Below are 18,684 nucleotides of genomic sequence, written 5' to 3'. Positions count from 1 at the left end.
CAAGCCCAATCAAATATATCAAAGGATTATTAAAATGGGAAATAACCAATGAGAAGCCTGCTCCAAGTAGCACAAATAAACAGCATTAATCTATAGCAGCGATTCCGAACAAAAAAGTCAAGTTTAAAGCTTGATGCTCCTGCAAAACAAGCCTAAAACAAGAATCTGAGAACTGTGAATGATGTAGTTGGCACAGAGTTGTGATGTTTAATACCCAATAGAAACGTCCAACCCTGTAGCCCTGGTCTGTCTTGAGTGCTTTAGACTGATTCACTGAGATAAATGGGTTGAGGGCACCTGATGTATGATACAGAGAAGATAACATGGCAGGAAAAGTGACAGAGGATAAACATACGCCACAGAGACAACAGCTTGTAGCAAGTAGAAGCTCCTGTCCTGACTACTATGGTTTGATAATCACCTTCAGTGTGTTTGTCTGTTACTGTCCCTGTGTGCAAGTTTGTGATGAGGAACAGGGATCTGTTTATTCATACCAGTATCTCTACAACTAGGTACCATTACAAATTATATTTTTAATGCAGAAGGCTGTTAGAAAGCTGCAAAAACAAAAAATTACAAACTTCTCTGATTCCAGCTTCTCCAATGTGAATATTGGCTGATTACTTTAGTCTTCTTTTATTGTAATCTGAACATCTTTGGGTTTAGGACAGTCAGTCGGACAAAACAAGACACCTGAAGACCCCACCCTGGACCGGGAAAGGCTTTTCTGACCATTTCCTAACATTTTTTTGACCCAACACTTAACCGATTTATCGAGGAGTAAGTGACAGCAGAGAGCAAAAAATAATCATTAGTTGCAGCCCTGTACAAATGTTTGCTTTTACCAATAAAGAACTGCATGATACTGGTAAACCTCTAACTGAAAGGACAAACCAAACAAAATAAGCTGGCATTTATTACAAATGACTCTACCTGCGATTCTTAAAAAGCAACTTTCAAAATCTGAAACAGATAAGGCAAATAAATAACCCGCACTCAAAGAGGGTTTCATTGCTTTATTCATCATGGCTGCCCTATCTCCACCATACAGGCACATTATGTTCCTGTTAAGACTCCACATGGACTTTAGATGGTGCTGTTAACCACTGTAGGATCATTTCAGATGCTATCAGGCAGGCAGAATATTCTGGCTGTTGGCATGCCAGCAGTGCGAGCCAACATGTCAGCTGCTGTTTGCCACAGAGCCCCTGGTCCAGCTACTGTCCTTAAGAGCAAATAAACAACTCCTCTTGGGCAGTTGTATCACATATGTGAAATTAATGGGAAAATGTATGAGCTAATTTTTCAAGCCGCTTTGTGACAATTCAAAGAAGCATGCGGTGGAGAAAGTCCTGTCCGGAATTTAAAGGTAAGTATGCATCTGCTGATTGTAATGGCGCAAAGGGGGATCACTGTTAAAATGTGTAAGTAGTAGTTTTAAAATACTTTGATAATAACTTCAACATTAAACAATCAGATCTTGCATTCACACCTAGTATTTTTATTGTGTTCTAGTTATCCTCATTGAGATCGGATCTGTGTCCTCCAGAACAAAACCCTCGCAAATAATTTGAGTGGCAGAAAATCAGGCCCAGACTCTGTTAAAAAGAAATAAAATTAAAAAGTACTGACCAGGACTTCGACTGTCCAAAGTGCAGGTAGTTGATGCTGTAGAGGTCCATGTCCTCAGTGTGCCAGGCAAATGTGGTCTTCCACATGCCAAAGTAGAGGTAGGGAGTGTTGACACCTTCAATAACGATGCCACATTCCTGCTCCACCATATCCAGCAGTGTGTTGAGGTGGCCAATGTTCCACTCTTGAATGTCCTGAATGGAGACATGTCATTTTTATGATTAGCATGTACAGAGTAGTTTCTATGCTCAAAGTGGTCCTCACAGTCTATTAATGACCACCAGGTAGTGCTGTAGTCATCCAAAAATGTCATCATAGTACCTCACTCACTGAGCAGGGTATGAAAAAATATCACTTTGTAGAAACCTTTTTAGATGCTGGCAACAAGTAATAAAAAACACAATCTCTAAAGTTTCTTAGATTAAGGACATTACATTACAATTACCTTTACCTTTTAATAGTATTTTAAAGGTCCACTGACACTGAAAACTGTTAAAACATATAAGTAAGAGTACGTCATAAATTCTTTTTGGTCCTAAATTTACTGAGTAACAGTCATGTCAATCAAAGTATATAGCGAAATAAGCAGTGTTAGCAAATCAGCCGCACCAAATGAGCACTTACACACAAAACCCTCACCTCATCATAGATGGAGCCACTGACATCTGCACCATAAATTGGTGACACAAATGTCAGGTTCTTCCAGTACTTCCTCTCTAGATCATCAAAGTCTTTGTGCCGGGGTGTGCAGTACCTGGAAACAGCATTGGACCAGTCATGTTGTAAGCAGTGAGTTGTGAGTAGGGAGATGGCCCCCTTAACTAAAACCCCCATGTTGACAAGCATCGAGCATTATGAGCAGTTCAACAATTAGCCCGTTTTTAAATCACTACACACTTTAGGTGTACAAACAGAAAATAGGGACGTTAGGACCAACATAGCTTCTTAACGGCAGACAAGGAAGAAGAATGAGGACACCGTTTTGAGAATATATCAACAAATTCTTCAATAAATATACTGTGCAGATATGGTTTTACTATTGCCTTTATTGAACTTCATTTAAGCATTTTTAGGACCACTAGAGGGCAGAAAACACACTTCAACACAAAGCTACAGCAGCCAGTGCCAATAGATGTATTTAATTCCCTTGGTCTTCTTCATATTTTAGTGGTTTCAAGTAGTAGTAATCAGTAGATTTTTTAGAAATAAGAATAAGAAATCTCCTTTAAGACAAGATCATCTTCAAATGAAGAAATTGTATTATAAATCAGGAAAAGCTGCCACTTTGCAAAATAGTACTAGTAAATGTTGACATAACTCAGTTACGGGGATGGGCATGAGTACTTAAGTACTAATTAGGACGTCGTTATTCATTCCACTTATCGAGTACTCGCATTTGAATCTGCGCAACTGCAGATAATGTTGAGCGCTTTTAGACACATGACTTATCTAACATTGCAGGCAGAACTACGACTAAGCATCAAAGTGATGTTTGGAGGGATCTCTGAGTAGACAAAATGAATGTGCAGTGCAAGCTATGTAACATCAAAACGTGTGTATTAACAAAACAATCAGTTCGATGATTAATCATTTGCGGTTTAACACAAGGGGAAAACAGCTGAGGCGATCACCTCTTATCACCTCATTTGCTAAAGCTAGCAATGTTAGCAAGCGTCGCCGCGAAGCTACCAGGGCAGATATTAGTCGGCTCATTTCAACGATGGTTCATCACAAGCTGATTGTTGAGCCAGAGTACATTCTACCATCAGGGTAGAGGAGGAAGAGGGAATGTATGAGCAAAGTGCTGTGAACTGAACTAAATTAACGGGCCAAGATGGTTGCAGATGAAAAGGTCACAGCTTGTTTACCAACCAGATGAATTAATAGCTCATCTCTACAGTCTGTGCAGTGCAGAAAGGCAGGATAACCCTGACCCTAACCGCATTTCTACTCAAGTGTTTATTTCAGACTCTATACTGAACATAAGAATAGGGTCTGAAATAAACACTCATGTGAAAAAAATTTTGTTTTTTTTGGTGAGTACCCAATAATTCAATGCAAGTACTTAAATATGGAAACGACTTCAAATGTCCATCCCTACTCATTTAAAACTAAGGCAGAACAACACTTTTGAAGAGCAGTCTATGAGCTTAGGCATTCATAGACTAAGCTTAAACCACTGGATAAGTGTATTTTATTTATTAATAATTCTTAAAGACTGTATCAGCGTATTTGTTTCATCAGATGTACGAAAACTCAACTACATGTGAGCTCATTCTTTTACAAAAACATTGCTCGGGAAGACATAAGCAACAAAGAAGCCTCTCATTATCAGTCTCAACCTGTTCTAAAAACACTCTTAAAGTATACAAACATCAGAGCAACCACATTAAATGAAGCCACTGCACCAGAGACCGACTTACTTCTTGCTGTTGGCCAGCTTGCGGTACTCGCCTACAGTCATCGACTTCTTCTGGATGTTGTACTGAGTGAACAGACCAGACTGTCCTGTCACTACCTGCGTGATGGGAGCTGGAATCACCATGTCCTCGATGGTGTCATAGGACCTCCGCGGCTTCCAGCCCTCTGGGGGAATCACCTGGTGAAGGAGGCAGATTGTTAACGTTTACATTTACATTTAGGGAGCTGACATTCAAGTTTTACAATGACCTGCAGCCACAAGTTAAACTCAACACGAATGCTACTGACAGCCCATCAAAGTCTTATTGTACATTATTGGAGGTTGGTACAATTCTCCAAACTGGCAGGACATTCAAATCCTATTTAATTCCACTATATACAGTTTGAACCGTTGAAACTTAGATAACACAAAACTATTATTTCATTATTTAAATCAACATAAAATGCCAAACACTTGCTGATTTCAGCTTCTAAAATGCCAAAATATGTTTGCTTTAATATAATAATAAATAATAAGTCATTTTAAGCAGATTGTGTAACTTGTAGTAGGCATTTGTCAATCCTAACATACTACAGTATGTATGTGTACGTATGCTGTCCCTACTTTTGCCAGCCCAGCACGGTGAGCTCCCTGACTCTCCATGTAGACAATGTATTTGGCGAAGTCTTTGAACTCCTCCATGGTGGGCCGGAAGGTCATGATCTTGCAGCTGGGGTTCTTGGCGCTGACTGGTGGCAGTGGTGGCAGCAGAGGGGTCGAGGGCAGCTCAGAGCCTGGAACAAGGCCTGGGGCCAGATCTGGGTCTGTAGGCTTGGCCGTGGTGAGACCTGGAGCAGCATCATGTTCTGAGGTTACCGCTGTGTCGGGGGTTTCAGCTACTGCTGGCTGCCGGGTGGGAATCTGATCTTGGGCTGCACTGGAGCTGAGATTAGGAGGAGAGGATGGGGTAATGTCAGGAGGCGCGGCGGGGGCAGGGTGAGGAGCCGGCACCGTGTCCATGGGCATGTCGGTAGCCATTGGGTCTTGTAAGGGTTGCAGGTAAACCTGGAGGAGAGAGCATGGGCAACGAGTGAATATTCATTCTGTTTCCGCCTCTTTCGAACCGCCATGACCTTTTTACAAACCAAATTAGGAGCAGCTGCTGACCGCAAGACATGGGAGGCTTTTTAAGAGCTAATCAAGTGAACAAAGTAAAGAATGAACATAAAATGCTGGTACAAAGAATAGGACATCATAACAGCAGAAGCATGCTGCTCCGAGTTTGTTTAACATGTCGACGACAATATCTTTTGTTGCTCATGTTCAATAATAATAATTTATTCATCATTTACTTTTTTAACGATGCACATTTGCGTACAGGTGTCTCTGCACCTTGATAAAGCTGGAGATGCGAGTTACGTGGGACGTCAAACAAGCAGTCAAAAGTAACATCTAAATATTTAATAACACCTCAGAATAGTGTACGTGGATATGACTATGTGCTGCTTTCACCTGTGCTTCCAAGAGTAGCTACAGCCAGGGTAACAGTCTTGTCTGTGTCACACCCCCCCCCCCCCCCCCCTTACCTCACTCATTTTACACTAGAAAGGCTATTACTTTGTTTTACAGGACATTCCCCCACCTCGTCCTAATATTGATACTACTGGCAACTAGTGCTTGCTTCCTGTATGAACAGAAGTTGTTTAAATTGTAGCAGCCCTGAGGCTTGTGTTTGACCAACAGGCAACACCAAGTACAGCAAACTCCATCCTGATAGCCCCAAGGCCACCTGAACCACTGGAGCACAGGCTTATTGAGGCCACACAACTACGCACCAGGAACCTTTCACTTAAAGCTGAAACTGTTAGTCAGTGAATCTATTATAAATCAAATTAATCAGCAAATATCTTGATCATCCATGTACCATTTAACAGCATTTGTTTCAGGGGTCGGCAGTTTACCGTTTTAACACTTGCTGCTGTTTTAACACTCTCTCTGGCATAAAATCAACATGTTACTTCTCTTACTAAATATAAATATGGAATAAATATTATATGGCTCTTATCTCGCTTCCTTTCTCCCTCCGCTTCATAAAATGTGTCCATTAAGTCAGAACAAAAAACTGCTGCACTCTCTAAAGCCACTGGCACACCAATCAATCATTCTCCAACAACAGGGAATATTCTAATGCTGTTGGAAGTTTTTTACAAAGGGTTTTTAACAACTAAGCTCAACTAACTACTAACCTAACTAACTTAACAACTAACTAACTGCCCCGGGCCTCAAACACTCACACAAATCCAAACCAACAGGTGGCTTTAAAAGTGAGAGTGAAGAGGGTGTAGTTCAGAGACACTCCTCGTATTAAAGGGAGGTCCACACCAGGAACTATACCAACAACTACTACACCACCACTATAAAGACAACGGCAGAGGCAATATATACCTGTGATCACCTTCAGAGCGATTTGATGAACCTTATTGTGCTATACAACTTATGAAGTGCTCATGGTGGTACTGTTTTTAAAAGTGTCCTGAGATAAAAATGACTGAGATAATTGGCGCTATACAAATAAAATTGAATTGAACTGAAAATTGAATTGCTATTACGCTGCAACTTCACACATGAAAAACGCCATTTTACTTGAAATCTACTGTCAAACACTCTTTAGCGCTGACATGTAATCGTCTCTCAGGCGACACCAGAGCGGTGGCCGACTGCACAGCCATTATACAATGTCAAAGTACCAATTACAAGGACTGCATCTCTCATTTACCGCTAATACAGGGGAAGGGGAGCTGCACTGCTATGAATACGCATACTATATTTACACTTTTATCGTCCAAAGCATGGCAAACTGATCAAACATAGACTGAACATGTCAAATCTGACCAAACATCTCCAAAATATTACAAACAAGGACAGCCAGCCTAGGCACACAAAACTAACGTCTGTGTTTGTGGGAGACTGTTTGGTTGGTAATCCATGGCCTTCAGGCTACATTTCATTGCTCTGAACATTAGTTTGACAATTTAGTATCCTATAACTATTTCAAACATATCGCCCAGCTCTACATGTATGGCAACCCTGAACAGGTTTAATTCAGTACTAGGGGAGTATAAAGTAGTTTGACGTCAGCAGAGCACAGTTTTGTCTCTTTTTCATTTTTTGTATCCAAGCAAACAGGTGTTATATATATATATATTTTGTCACTCACAATGCAAGGGTTGTAGAATTAAATTTAAATATAGTTCCCTTTATGCAAATTTTAGGAAATAAAATGAATGATGAAATGGATTCATTAAAAGAAACTATTATTAAAAACTAAATATAAAAAATATCAACCCATTTTACATCTACCTTTCCTCTGCAAGACTTACAGTCTTCACAGTGCCCTAACACTGTTCCTGGCTTAACAAAATAAACACACACACAAACACACATCACTCCCTTAATGTGCTTTGCAGGCAGCCTCTAATGGACAGCTTTCACACACATCTGCCACCCACAACTTTAAAACAACACTAAATGTAACTACTTCTTTCTTGCACTGTCAGTTCCTAATACAGGGCAAGACAAATGGAGACGATTCAACAAGTCATTTGCATGAAGCACAAACACCATCATAGTCTGTAGTACAGGAAACATGCTGTGAGGTTGAATAGACACTGTCACGTTTCAAGCAGCCGAATAAAAAGAAGGGAGAAGTTAAGTTCTGCTGAATTTAATAGATTATAATCCCACTTCGACACAGTATTGTTTCCTGCTTAGTGACAAAGAGTATGCTTTCAAAATAACTGGCTGTTCATTAACAAAGTAACAATTCACAGCTGGTTTTACTTTCGCATTTAGACACGTTTTTAACTTTGTATCAGCCGCAAGGTCCCTTTTTCTAACCGGTGCTGACCTATGCAGGAGATGGAAGGAAGGCCACATGACCCCCAGCTGTCTAACCACAACAATAAGGGGCCTACACAACCCCTTTAACTCTTATATGGGCCTGAAACTCAAACACTGCAGTCCGCTGCCCCCCCTAATAAGCACGGAGAAGCTTATACCCACAAACTGCATTCGTCCTCCTGACAGTTAATTCATATATGTGGCTTTTTTGAGGGGAAACGACGCCGCTGGTTTTTAAATGAGCTATCAGTACAGGATGCTGCTGCTGCTAAGGGCGACGATGGCTCTGCACAACTAACACAAACTGTTAGCATTTTATCTCAGATGACACCGAACAAATAACTGTCGCTGAAACGCTTCAAAATGAGTAAAATGTAGAACTTGCATTTGCCTTCAATGAATTTCGTTAAAGGCGCACGAATACGCAAAAGCGAGCGTTTAAACCGAGCAGCAGTCCGTCGTATCTTAACGTTTATGTATCCTTAGCAAACACTGGCTAGCTTCTGGCGAGCTACTTTCATATCTGCATTTAGAAAAAACAAAACACCGCGACGACAGACACCACACACCACTATTACACGAGAACACGCTCTTTGTAAGTGAAAAAACTGAATGCCTTTTGGATAAATATTACCTCCTGCAGCAAAAGTGTTATCCTCTCCCTGTTTCGTTCAATCGATGTGGTTTCGTTTTGTAAAAATTCCCTGGATCGATTTTCCTCTAGCATTAGCAAGCAGAGGCTACATGCAGTCACGCCCACCACAGAAACGACGCCTTGCGATTGGTCGAACCAGCCCGATAATAGAATTCTCGGTCATAAACGCAGCGATCTGGTTGGTTCATTCGGTTATAGACACACAAACCGACCAATGAAAACAGGCGCTCACTACTACTCGTCCTCGGTGCTTGCGCTTATCCGATGTGCACGCCTCGCACGTAGACACTGGCGGGTTGGCTGAAGGCTTTATGCCCCGTCGACCATGAGGGAAATAAAACACCCTCAGGGCAGGTGAACACATTTTAACCAGTAGCCTCATAATCCTTGAATGAGTTTAAGAGTTTGCCAAAACCTCTATAATCATGCTATTTAGTACTGTTCCTCATCCAGTGTTCTCTGAATCTTGACTTTCTACCTTTTAATAGAGAAAATCTAGTCTTGTACTTTAAATCTAACATTGCAAAAGCTCACTGGTCTTTTTATTCTATTTATAACTAAAAAGGCACAAACAGTTCATTACTTAGGTAAAGGTTATGTCAAAAATCTTCAAGACAGATGTGGAAGACCAATATTTAAGTTAATTTTCATTCACATAAACCCTGTGCCCCTCCCCAGAAAAACACATTTACAAAAAATACCACCTCATTTTCACTTTTTTTATTGAATAACACTGAAAATGTATTGACAAATCTTTGCACCAAACCTGTGCAAGCAATTCTAAAACTACATATCAAAACTAAAATGGACTAAAATTATACAATTTCTGAAAATATACATTTCCCGGTCTATGCAAATATTTGTCTCTCCGTTAAAAATCAAAATGCTGACACTTGGATAGACATTGGCACACACTGCTGTTGAAATTCAACACCAAATATTAATAAAAAGGCAACGGCAAAAGTAATATATAACAAATTCAGATAATTTAGCCGATTCAATATCAAATTTCAGGAACAGTGTGTGGAATTTCCTTAAATGTTTCAACCTAATGCAAGCATTTTCTGTTTGTTTTTTTTTTAAATGAGGTCAGGTATTACAAGAGACCACAGGAGACACAAAAATCTGAGTGAACAGCCCCCCACAAATGGCAGTAATAGATTATAAAAGATGTCAAAAGTACAAATTTTTATTTTAGCAAAAAACAAAAACAGTTTCTAGACTCAATTAGGTTTGAGCATCAGGGACAATGTCTAAAGAGCTAGATAGATGGGAGTTCTACATTACACTCTTGGTTAAGCACTTTTGCTTCTTTGGGCTTTATAAAAAGTGAACCTCTTCAAAACATGGGGAAATACATTTCTATACCAAAGAATATAACGGCCTCAAGAATCTATCATGTTTAGCTATAAAGGTTTTATCAAATTCATAGTAACTTTTAAACCAACTTTCATATACAAATATAAAAATTACTATGTGAAAACATTTAAAGGAACCAATACACAAGTTAGAAAAGCCAATCACACTTGATGACACCCCTCCCCGACAAGACACTGTCTCAAAAAGCTGAGGAGCAGATTTTGTTTTTGAACTTGTTCAGTTTGTGGTTGTATGTCAGAGCTCATCCACCTTTTATGGAGCAACTTTAGTTTCAGAAAGCTTATTTTCTTAAGAAATTATTTGTTGGTGCAATTTCAATCATCTGATCATGCCAGGACAAACAAAGTGTCACATTTTCTATATAGTCCATTTCTCTAGTTGTGCGTCAACTGATTTCTTAACAGGAAATTGACCTGCATTGTGTTGTGTAAAAACAAACCGAATAGGCAGGGGGAATTTAAAAAGTACAGTACAGACAAGAACTACAGGAGACGCTTAACAGTCTTAAAGGTCAGATGTGAATGTAGGCCAGCAACTGCAAGATCAGATAATTGCACCAAAACAACAACCAACCAACCACAGCCAAACTAACGGCAGACCAGATACGATCCAGATTCTAACAGTCGTATACAAAAGAATCTCCAAAAAAGTTGGGCAAACGGCTAAACCACTTTTGACGTAACGTTCCCTTAATGAGTGCTAAACATGGAGGGATGTAGTTAAAAGTAACATTTTACATTATGGATAACATTAGCATTAGTTAATGGAACAAAACAAAACGCTGGGAGTAAAATCACGGTTGAAGGCATTAACGGAGTAATGGTACACTTACAAAGGAACTTCCAATTTATCATTAACTACACATCATGGCAGATCAAAAAGGCGAAAAATGGTAGCATTGAAGTCCACAAAACTTGTAGTTTTATAAATCATAAAAAATATATTAAGAGAAACTGATTCTTTATTGCCTCTACTGAAAATTCCCCTTACAGTTTACATCACGTTTCCTCGAGGGTTGAGTAGGCAGAACCAATGATCATCGCCCGTTGCTGTACCCTGGGAAAAACTGATTTAGAATGTCTTGCAGGGATTTGTTGACGGCCATGGAGTAGTTTTTGCCCAGGTCGTGCCTGCAGGCCGGGCAGGTGTACACCTCTGCTTTGAAGGACCTCTGAAGGCATTCCTGGAGTAAAAAGAAACTGTTTAGTTCTCAGTCTGATGGTTTTCTTCTTTAAATTACATTTTCACTGTTTCACAGTTGCACTCTCATACTGTCAAATATCAGCCTGTGAAGATTCCCTTTGTTCTAACATTTCTTTAGTAAGTGGTTTCCTGCATTTCCCAGAATGACATTTGACGGTTTCAGTGACATTTTGGGGGTGTAAGGTAGGGATGTGTTGACGAATTTACCACAGCTACGCAACACGACATTAAGATGGCAGTTCTCACCCCACCACTAGTGCAATAGAGTAAAAATAACACCTTTTAGGTCATATAGCATTGACTGAAAACATCCCTCTACAGTTTAAGAGGTAGGATTGGAAACTTGTTTTTACATTGTATGCAGTTACTCAGTGTTTTCCCTGTTGCCTTCTGTATTTTAAAATCTACAGAAGGAAAGCTCATCTATTTAAGTGCAATGTACTCCAACAGTGTATCCAAGTCTTTGTTTATCACTCTTTGCACCTGCTACTGAATTGTAAATCAACTTTCCATAGTCCCATGGGTTGCCAACATTTGAGACAATGATCATTTCTTACCCTGCAGACATTGTGTTGGCACTCTGTGGTGACGGGCTGAAAGACCACTTCTTGACAGCAAATGCAGAGGAAAACTTCTTCAACTTTGTTCAAGAATTTCTGCAGAAACAAAACACGTGACAAGACCTTACAAATTGTTCTATCATTAAACTGCCCAGAGCAGGTTTAAAGCAGTTCTCAGTAGCCGAGAGAATAGTAGGTTTTGACAAACAGCCTTGAGCTATTTCACCGTGAGATATTTCCTGAACAACTCAGTTATTTGCAAAACATTACAAGGTGACAACTACTTCTTACTTCAGTTTCAAGTAGCAGAAAATTGAGCACTGATAAAGCTCCACACAAACCAAATGTTTCAGACAAGCTATTTTTAGTTAATTAAGATGTATTGTCAATAACTTGAATTTCCCTCGGGATAAATAAAGTATCTATATATCTAATACAACTTTGCATGCAAGAGCACTGTTGAGATTTCTTGTTTTAAGTTCTCTAGGTAGGCAAGTTGCTGACAACATGATAATGTTGAATAATTTCCAACGGTATACAAGGAAATACCGTATTTAGCTTTTTTTACTTGAAGTCAAACTACTGTGATGTATTATGCATCTGCTTGTTGTAAATCTGTTATGCTGGGGCATCCATTCCAACTTTACACCACTAATTTATCGCTAAACTGTTGAAAAGGTCTAGAAATTCCAAGCTCAATTTACTGCTTCTTTAGTCGTATCCACAAGTAGAACAAACAGAGGCCACAGTTTCCCCAAACACAAGCTTGAGCATTTTGAAACTGCAAGTGACGTAACCAAATATGCAACCATACTCACCGGCCCAAGAGACAGTGACCCCATGGCTTCATCCCACACCTTCTTGTTTTGCTCGTCATTCTTGATAAGAGATTTCTGCTCCTTGGTAAGCTTGTACACTTCTACCTTTACTTTCTTAGTAGTCTTGGCTGGTGAGGTCTTGGAGTCTGACAAAAAGAAAACAATTTAAATTCACTAAGGAGTTGTGGAATATAAAGGTTGATTACGCATAGGTATGCATGGCTCGGGGTGATTTGCAGCAGTCTTGTATGAAACCCTGTTCAATACTAGGTTAAAAAACAAATACACAGCCAACAGCCACATAAAGAGAACTTACCACTGCCCTGAGATTTTCTCTTCCTCTTCGCTTTGCTGGGTGTTGCTGCCGCTTCCTCCACTTCATTTTTGTTCTCTTTCTCTTTCTGGTAGCCAGCAGGATACTGGAAGAAGATTGAGTCCATTTAATTGACGTTATGATATTATTTGCAATCAGCTCAAAGCACAGCTAATGTTTGCATGCTCATTAACAGGTCATTTAGCAGGTTAACACGGATTAACACTATAATTACTTAAATGTGTTAGAATATTAACATGCTTGTACTTTAACATGCTAAATGTGAAATTCAAATCTAAAAGTTCAAATGTTTTTGCACATTTCATGCTTAAAGTTGTAGTAGGTAACTTTTAGGCGTATTTGCTGAAACTGTCACTATATTCCTGATAAGACAGATGCCACCATGCCATGGAAAGCAAGTCATCTGAAGCATGAAGGGCAACAGGCTCCTGCTCTGCTGTAGGTTTGGTGGGAGGGGTTTAGTGGCGTAATATTCAAAGCACATAGAGGCGGAAAGTTTTGCATTGCATATGTTCAAAGTACCCACTGCAGCTTTAAGAAAAGTAATCAATTTTCTGCTGCCAATTTATTTTCAGTGAAAATGTAATAGAAGTATTGTTAGTTTTGAGTGTGAAGCCAGTATTACTATTGTAATTAGGAGTTGATCATATCCTAACACACCTAAAAACAATATGACAAAACCCCTGAATAATCATCTTTACCTGCATGGTTAGACCGAGCTTCTTGATGCGTTCCTTGCCATCTCTGGTCCATGGTGCCGGCTCATCATCATCACGCTTCAACAGATACCGCCAGACCAAGAAGCCAGACTTTCCCTTTTCTGGCCAGTACTTCACTATCTGAAAGAAGTTGATGACAAAGTAAAACTACAGTTCCTGTGAGACTAAACAAATAAAATCAATTCCATTTATTTATTTATTTATTTATTTATTTAATTTATTTATATATATATATATATTTATTCAGTTTATTTATAATGAATGAATTGTCACCCAATGATTTATAGATCAATAGCACATACAGAAACCTGTGCAGTGTTCCACATACCTTATATATCCCATCATATCGGTTTCCTTCTTCAGGGGAATATTTACTGTGCTTGCGACCCTTGCAGCTGCGCACAACTCTAACCGGTTTGCCTTCTTTCCAGTTCTTAGCCTCGGCTCCATTTTTGTCATTGACAGGGACGTTACAGTTGAGAGCCAGCGCCCTGGTGAGGACCAGACAGTTTACATATGCAAAATAAAATAAAACAAAAACAGACAATACAAAAATCCTGTTGATTAAACACAAGTTATAATAATAGTCCTTTAGTGTCATACCGGTTCATGTGGGTAAGTGTCTGATCACAAGATTGCTCAGCAGTCCTCTTGTTTCCAGAAAGATCTCGCCCTCCAGAGCCAGTGTAAGTGAACTCATTACCATCATCCTACAATGCAACACACAAACACCATTACACACTTTAAAACTTAACCTGGTTGTGTTAATAGAAACAAATGGGTTTCTATTAACACACTCTGATAACTTTAAAAGAGATTAGTTAAGCCCCTTTACTCCATACTCTAAATAACACAGCATACCACGTCATCCTCATAGCCTCCTGCCAGGACCAGAGAGTAGGCGCCATCATTGCTTCTGCCATGAATCCCAGCTACGTGTGGCCTGTGGACACCAGATTCACTGACCTAGAAAAGCCAAAGAATTGAAACATTATTGCTGGCCATAGGAACAAATTACCACAAAACCTCAACAGCATTAATTCAACTCTCCAGCTGTGTGGACTGACCTGCACTCTGAACTTCCACAGTGAGCCGACGGGGATGCCGGGTATTGGGCCGTAGTGGTTGGACGGGACAATAGTGCACTGCTTGGTTCGACCAACACAGGCCATTCCCTGGAGGGAGAGAACATAGTTTGTATTTGTTTAATATCTAGTATCGTAGCCATTTGGGGTTGAGGATGTGAACTGTACACATACTGTATGTACTGCCAATATAAAGTCATCTCACCTTGCCCCAGTCCCTCTGGCTGGAGGAGCTGGCAGAGGCCATCTTAGATTTCTTCTTGCTCTCCTTCAGCTTCTCTCCAGCCAACACAACCTCACTGGCGTCATTACGGCAACCTGGGCAATACCTGAGACAGTATGACATGTAGAGTGAAGGTCACAATTGCTACAAGATGGTTCTTTAAATCAACATATAACTGCATTTGATGCTACTGACCAGTCCTCATCTTCTGGGATGGAGGTGAGCGGAGGGTTCAGGCAGTAAGTGTGAAAGGCCATGTCACATTCATCACACAACAACTGTTTGTCAGGATCCTGCTTGATGCCACAGATTTTGCAATTACACCACTGACAGTTTTTTTTGGGATCATCCTTACAGCGCTTGCACTCAGGGCCATTTGATCCTGAAAACACAAACATTTCATTAGATAATATGTTCCATTTGATTATACAGTATTTTCAATAGGATGGTACAGGTTTCATATGTACCAATTAACAAGATTCAAAATGTTAATTGCTACTAAAATACACTTTAAAAATGCAAACCTACTTTTGAGTGGACTGTCAGATCCAGCTGGGGTGTCACCCAGAGAACCAGGCTCCTCGATTTTGTAGATTTCGGTCAGGAACATGATCCGGCAGTCATTAAGAGAGTCCCCAGCATCACTAAAAACAAATAAATAGAAAGTAAGACAATATACTTTTTATACTGCATCAACAGACACATGCTTTTCCCCTCTGGGTAGAAATGAGATCCAAATCCACAGAAAGTGGCAAATACCCCAACCTCTTAAAACGTTACCAGTACATAGTACCATATTCTAACTTGTGCCCACCTGTTACTGTGGCATTCAAAAACCCAACAAATGTTGACGTGTAGATAAAAATGACCACAAATGGATCACCTGCCACTGCAGCAGACGGAGCAGATATGTGACTTGTGGCAGTCCCCCCTACTCTGTGTGCCACTACATACTACTATATCTAAACTGCAATATGCAACAAAGCCCTTACCCGAGGATAATCTTGGCGTAGATCTCTCGCACAGTGCGTGTCTCCCTCTTCCTCTGGATCTCAGCGTCATACCAGTAGCCGCGCTCCTTGGGGTCGTCTGGGTTGTAGTTGACCATAACGACCATTCCTGGCTCCAGCTGGTGCCACTGATACACAGTACGGGCCCGTGGGCGAACATCCTTGACTAGCAACTGAATCACACCGTTCTCTGGGTAGCTGTGAAAGTGAATGGGAGATGACATTTTCAGTTCAGAGGCAAGCCACGCACCACCACAGGTGCTTCCTACACTTCCACAGTGCTGCCTGGGTGTAGCTAAATGTACAAGTGCAGCAGGTTTGACTACTAGACCACTCAGATCAATGTTCCCTCGACAGTAATGCTCCTGCAAGCTCACAAACACAAAAACACCTCTCATAGTGGGCAAAGCCAGTGATACCACAGAAAACCCAATACTTCTGTTGTTAGGGGTACACGCTCATGAGAAGTTAGATTTTAGTTCAGTGTCAATTTTAGTCCCCCAATAAAGGTTTCAATGTAAAAGTCTGTGGATTAGAAATTGTTCCGGTCCACGGGGATCCGTTTTAAGCCTTTTATGTGGAGTTGCAGCAGGAAGTGATTTAATGTTATGTTGCCTAACCGAGCGAACAAACTTTGGGTTTGATACCGACTGAAGGGCTGCACGAAAACATACTGCAACTATTTTGACAGACCTTGCGATATAATTCAGGATAAGCAGGAATGATCTTTTTTGCGTCAAATCACTCGCTTGATTTCACTGATTATTCGAATCATGATACTGTGACTTTTTTGCACCATGTTCTCTTACATCAGGGAGAATAAGGTTTGTAGGCCAGGGTATCTCTCCAGCACTACACCATTATAATGTAATTTGGTCAAATTTTAAATTTGCACCTTCTGCAATTTGGATATTGCACTTGGCAAGAGTGCAATTACCTAGCAGTTGGTTGTAGCTTACAGCAAGTCAACACAATCAGACCACAATTTATTTTATTGCCTTTTTTAAAAACTTATGTTCAATTGCATGTTTACAGTATTTGTTTCTCCTTCTACAACTATAATTCCTGACCACCACATCAAAGCTCTACTTTCCAGGTGGCTAGCCATTTGTTAAAAGACAGGATTGCATTGATTGGGAAATCCTGGGCGGATACCGACGTTTAAAATAAAAAATTTTTACTTGATCTTTTGTGCCAGGGAAAAAAAAAAACAATCAGTGTGAGATGCAAAGCTGAACAGCCACAGGAGCACAGATATTTTAATGCAATTTGTGACAGTGCTGGAAAACAGAGGCGATTATTTCTCCAATATCTGAGTTGGAAATAATCAACATTCTGCCTGTGCAACATTGATGCGACAATCATCGGCCACTGAAATCAACCATCAGTGACTGTCATCTAATTTGAGAGACAGACAGGCCGATGTCAACAAGGTGAATATGTGCAAATACGTGCATGCCTATTAAAAAGAAAACTTTCCTTTATGGTAATACACTGAAACTCTTGTATGTGCAGAGTTGTGTTTGCTAAGCTCAACATTGTCAGCTCTGTAAAACAGGAGTCAGCTAATCTGATGAAAGAAGTGATGTGATTAATAGGAAAGGGGTTCTTACTCTTCATATTTAACATGGTACAGTATCTCCTCCTCCGCTGGCTGTGCCTCAGCTGCCTCCTCTTTCGGAGTCTTTGCTGTCTTCGTAACATTGACGATCTGGGCCTCAAACCATGCCCCCATGTTCAAGTCCCTTGCATCCACCAGTTCATTGATCTTCAAAACACAGAAAAGACAAAAAAGTTAGCGTGTCATTGAAATTTTAAAACCTGACAAACCTAACAAATTTTAGATGTTCTGTAAAAGTTCCCAAAAATTTGATTTTTCAGTTTGTTTATTGCAATACACAGAATTTCAATTTGTACATAGATAAATTGAACACATACATGAACTGTTTTAATATTTCTCAAATATTGTTGAGATAATGAACAGAAATGATGCTGCTGTTGGAGGAAGGAGATTCTGGCGATGCACCGAACCTAATTCACCCATGCTTCATGACCTCTTTGCAACCTGGACTGGAATGCAGTTTATTCACTACAGCCGTTCATCACCCATCCCACAGAAATATTCCATTTCCCCATTCCCAACAAAGCAAAAGGTAACCTGTAACCATTAAATATGATAATTAACAACAACGCCGCCAGCCTGGGTAAACATTGAGCAAGAGTCCGAATCTACCAATAAATTCGTATTTATAGTGAAGACATGTAGAAATAAAATCCCTAAAAATACAATTTCAGTTTGGTATGCTGCATACAAACACATAGGTAATATGCCTGTACTGTCTGTATAAACACCTGTCTGGGGTTATGACCACAATCCTGATAAAAGAGAGGGAGGATTTAGAGCCTTTATGTAAATGATATAAACTATAAAAACAGACAGTGTATACCACCTCCATCACAACAGGAGGAAATAACACCTGTAAATTTAGAAAGGTAGGCCCATGTATCTAAATATTAAAGCATATTGGTAGAACATGGTACTGAATCAACATTAGATGAATTAAATGATTGGAATATGGATACACAAGATGATACTGATGAAAAAGGGTGGAATGATGCTTGTTTGAAAGTGCAGACAATAAACACATGGTTTAAATTACTTCAACATAAGTGGTTAATGACTGTATGTAACCCAAGTCAAACTTCATCATATGTCTGCTGATATTCCAGATGATTGTTCATAATGTTTGAATGAGAAAGGTAT

The 18,684-nt window shown here is 39.9% G+C and overlaps 2 protein-coding genes across 2 annotated transcripts in view; both read right to left on the bottom strand.

The window, feature by feature from the left end:
- The window catches only part of kdm4b (lysine (K)-specific demethylase 4B), a 41,975-nt gene extending 33,276 nt beyond the window's left edge, over positions 1–8,699 (bottom strand). The window contains 5 exon segments of the mRNA XM_035653428.1: positions 1,633–1,826; positions 2,272–2,386; positions 4,056–4,231; positions 4,658–5,098; positions 8,568–8,699. Coding sequence (XP_035509321.1) covers positions 1,633–1,826; positions 2,272–2,386; positions 4,056–4,231; positions 4,658–5,098; positions 8,568–8,660 — 1,019 coding nt within the window. The 5' untranslated portion in view covers positions 8,661–8,699.
- A 1,062-nt stretch (positions 8,700–9,761) lies between these two features.
- Positions 9,762–17,690, bottom strand: uhrf1 (ubiquitin-like with PHD and ring finger domains 1). The gene is made up of 14 exons (XM_035653292.1): positions 17,534–17,690; positions 15,903–16,118; positions 15,439–15,554; positions 15,106–15,292; positions 14,893–15,016; positions 14,670–14,777; positions 14,464–14,568; positions 14,206–14,312; positions 13,931–14,093; positions 13,585–13,722; positions 12,866–12,968; positions 12,550–12,695; positions 11,729–11,827; positions 9,762–11,151 (listed from the first exon to the last, which is right to left on the bottom strand). The coding sequence occupies exons 1-14, from the start codon at positions 17,653–17,655 to the stop codon at positions 11,005–11,007; spliced, it is 1,881 nt and encodes a 626-aa protein (XP_035509185.1). The 5' UTR covers positions 17,656–17,690; the 3' UTR covers positions 9,762–11,004.
- Positions 17,691–18,684: the final 994 nt, after the last annotated feature.

This window comes from Morone saxatilis, unplaced genomic scaffold, assembly GCF_004916995.1.
Source record: "Morone saxatilis isolate NCDOM2014 unplaced genomic scaffold, NCSU_SB_2.0 Contig12, whole genome shotgun sequence".
NCBI lineage: Eukaryota > Metazoa > Chordata > Actinopteri > Moronidae > Morone > Morone saxatilis.
This window is presented reverse-complemented; position numbering and strand designations above follow the sequence as displayed.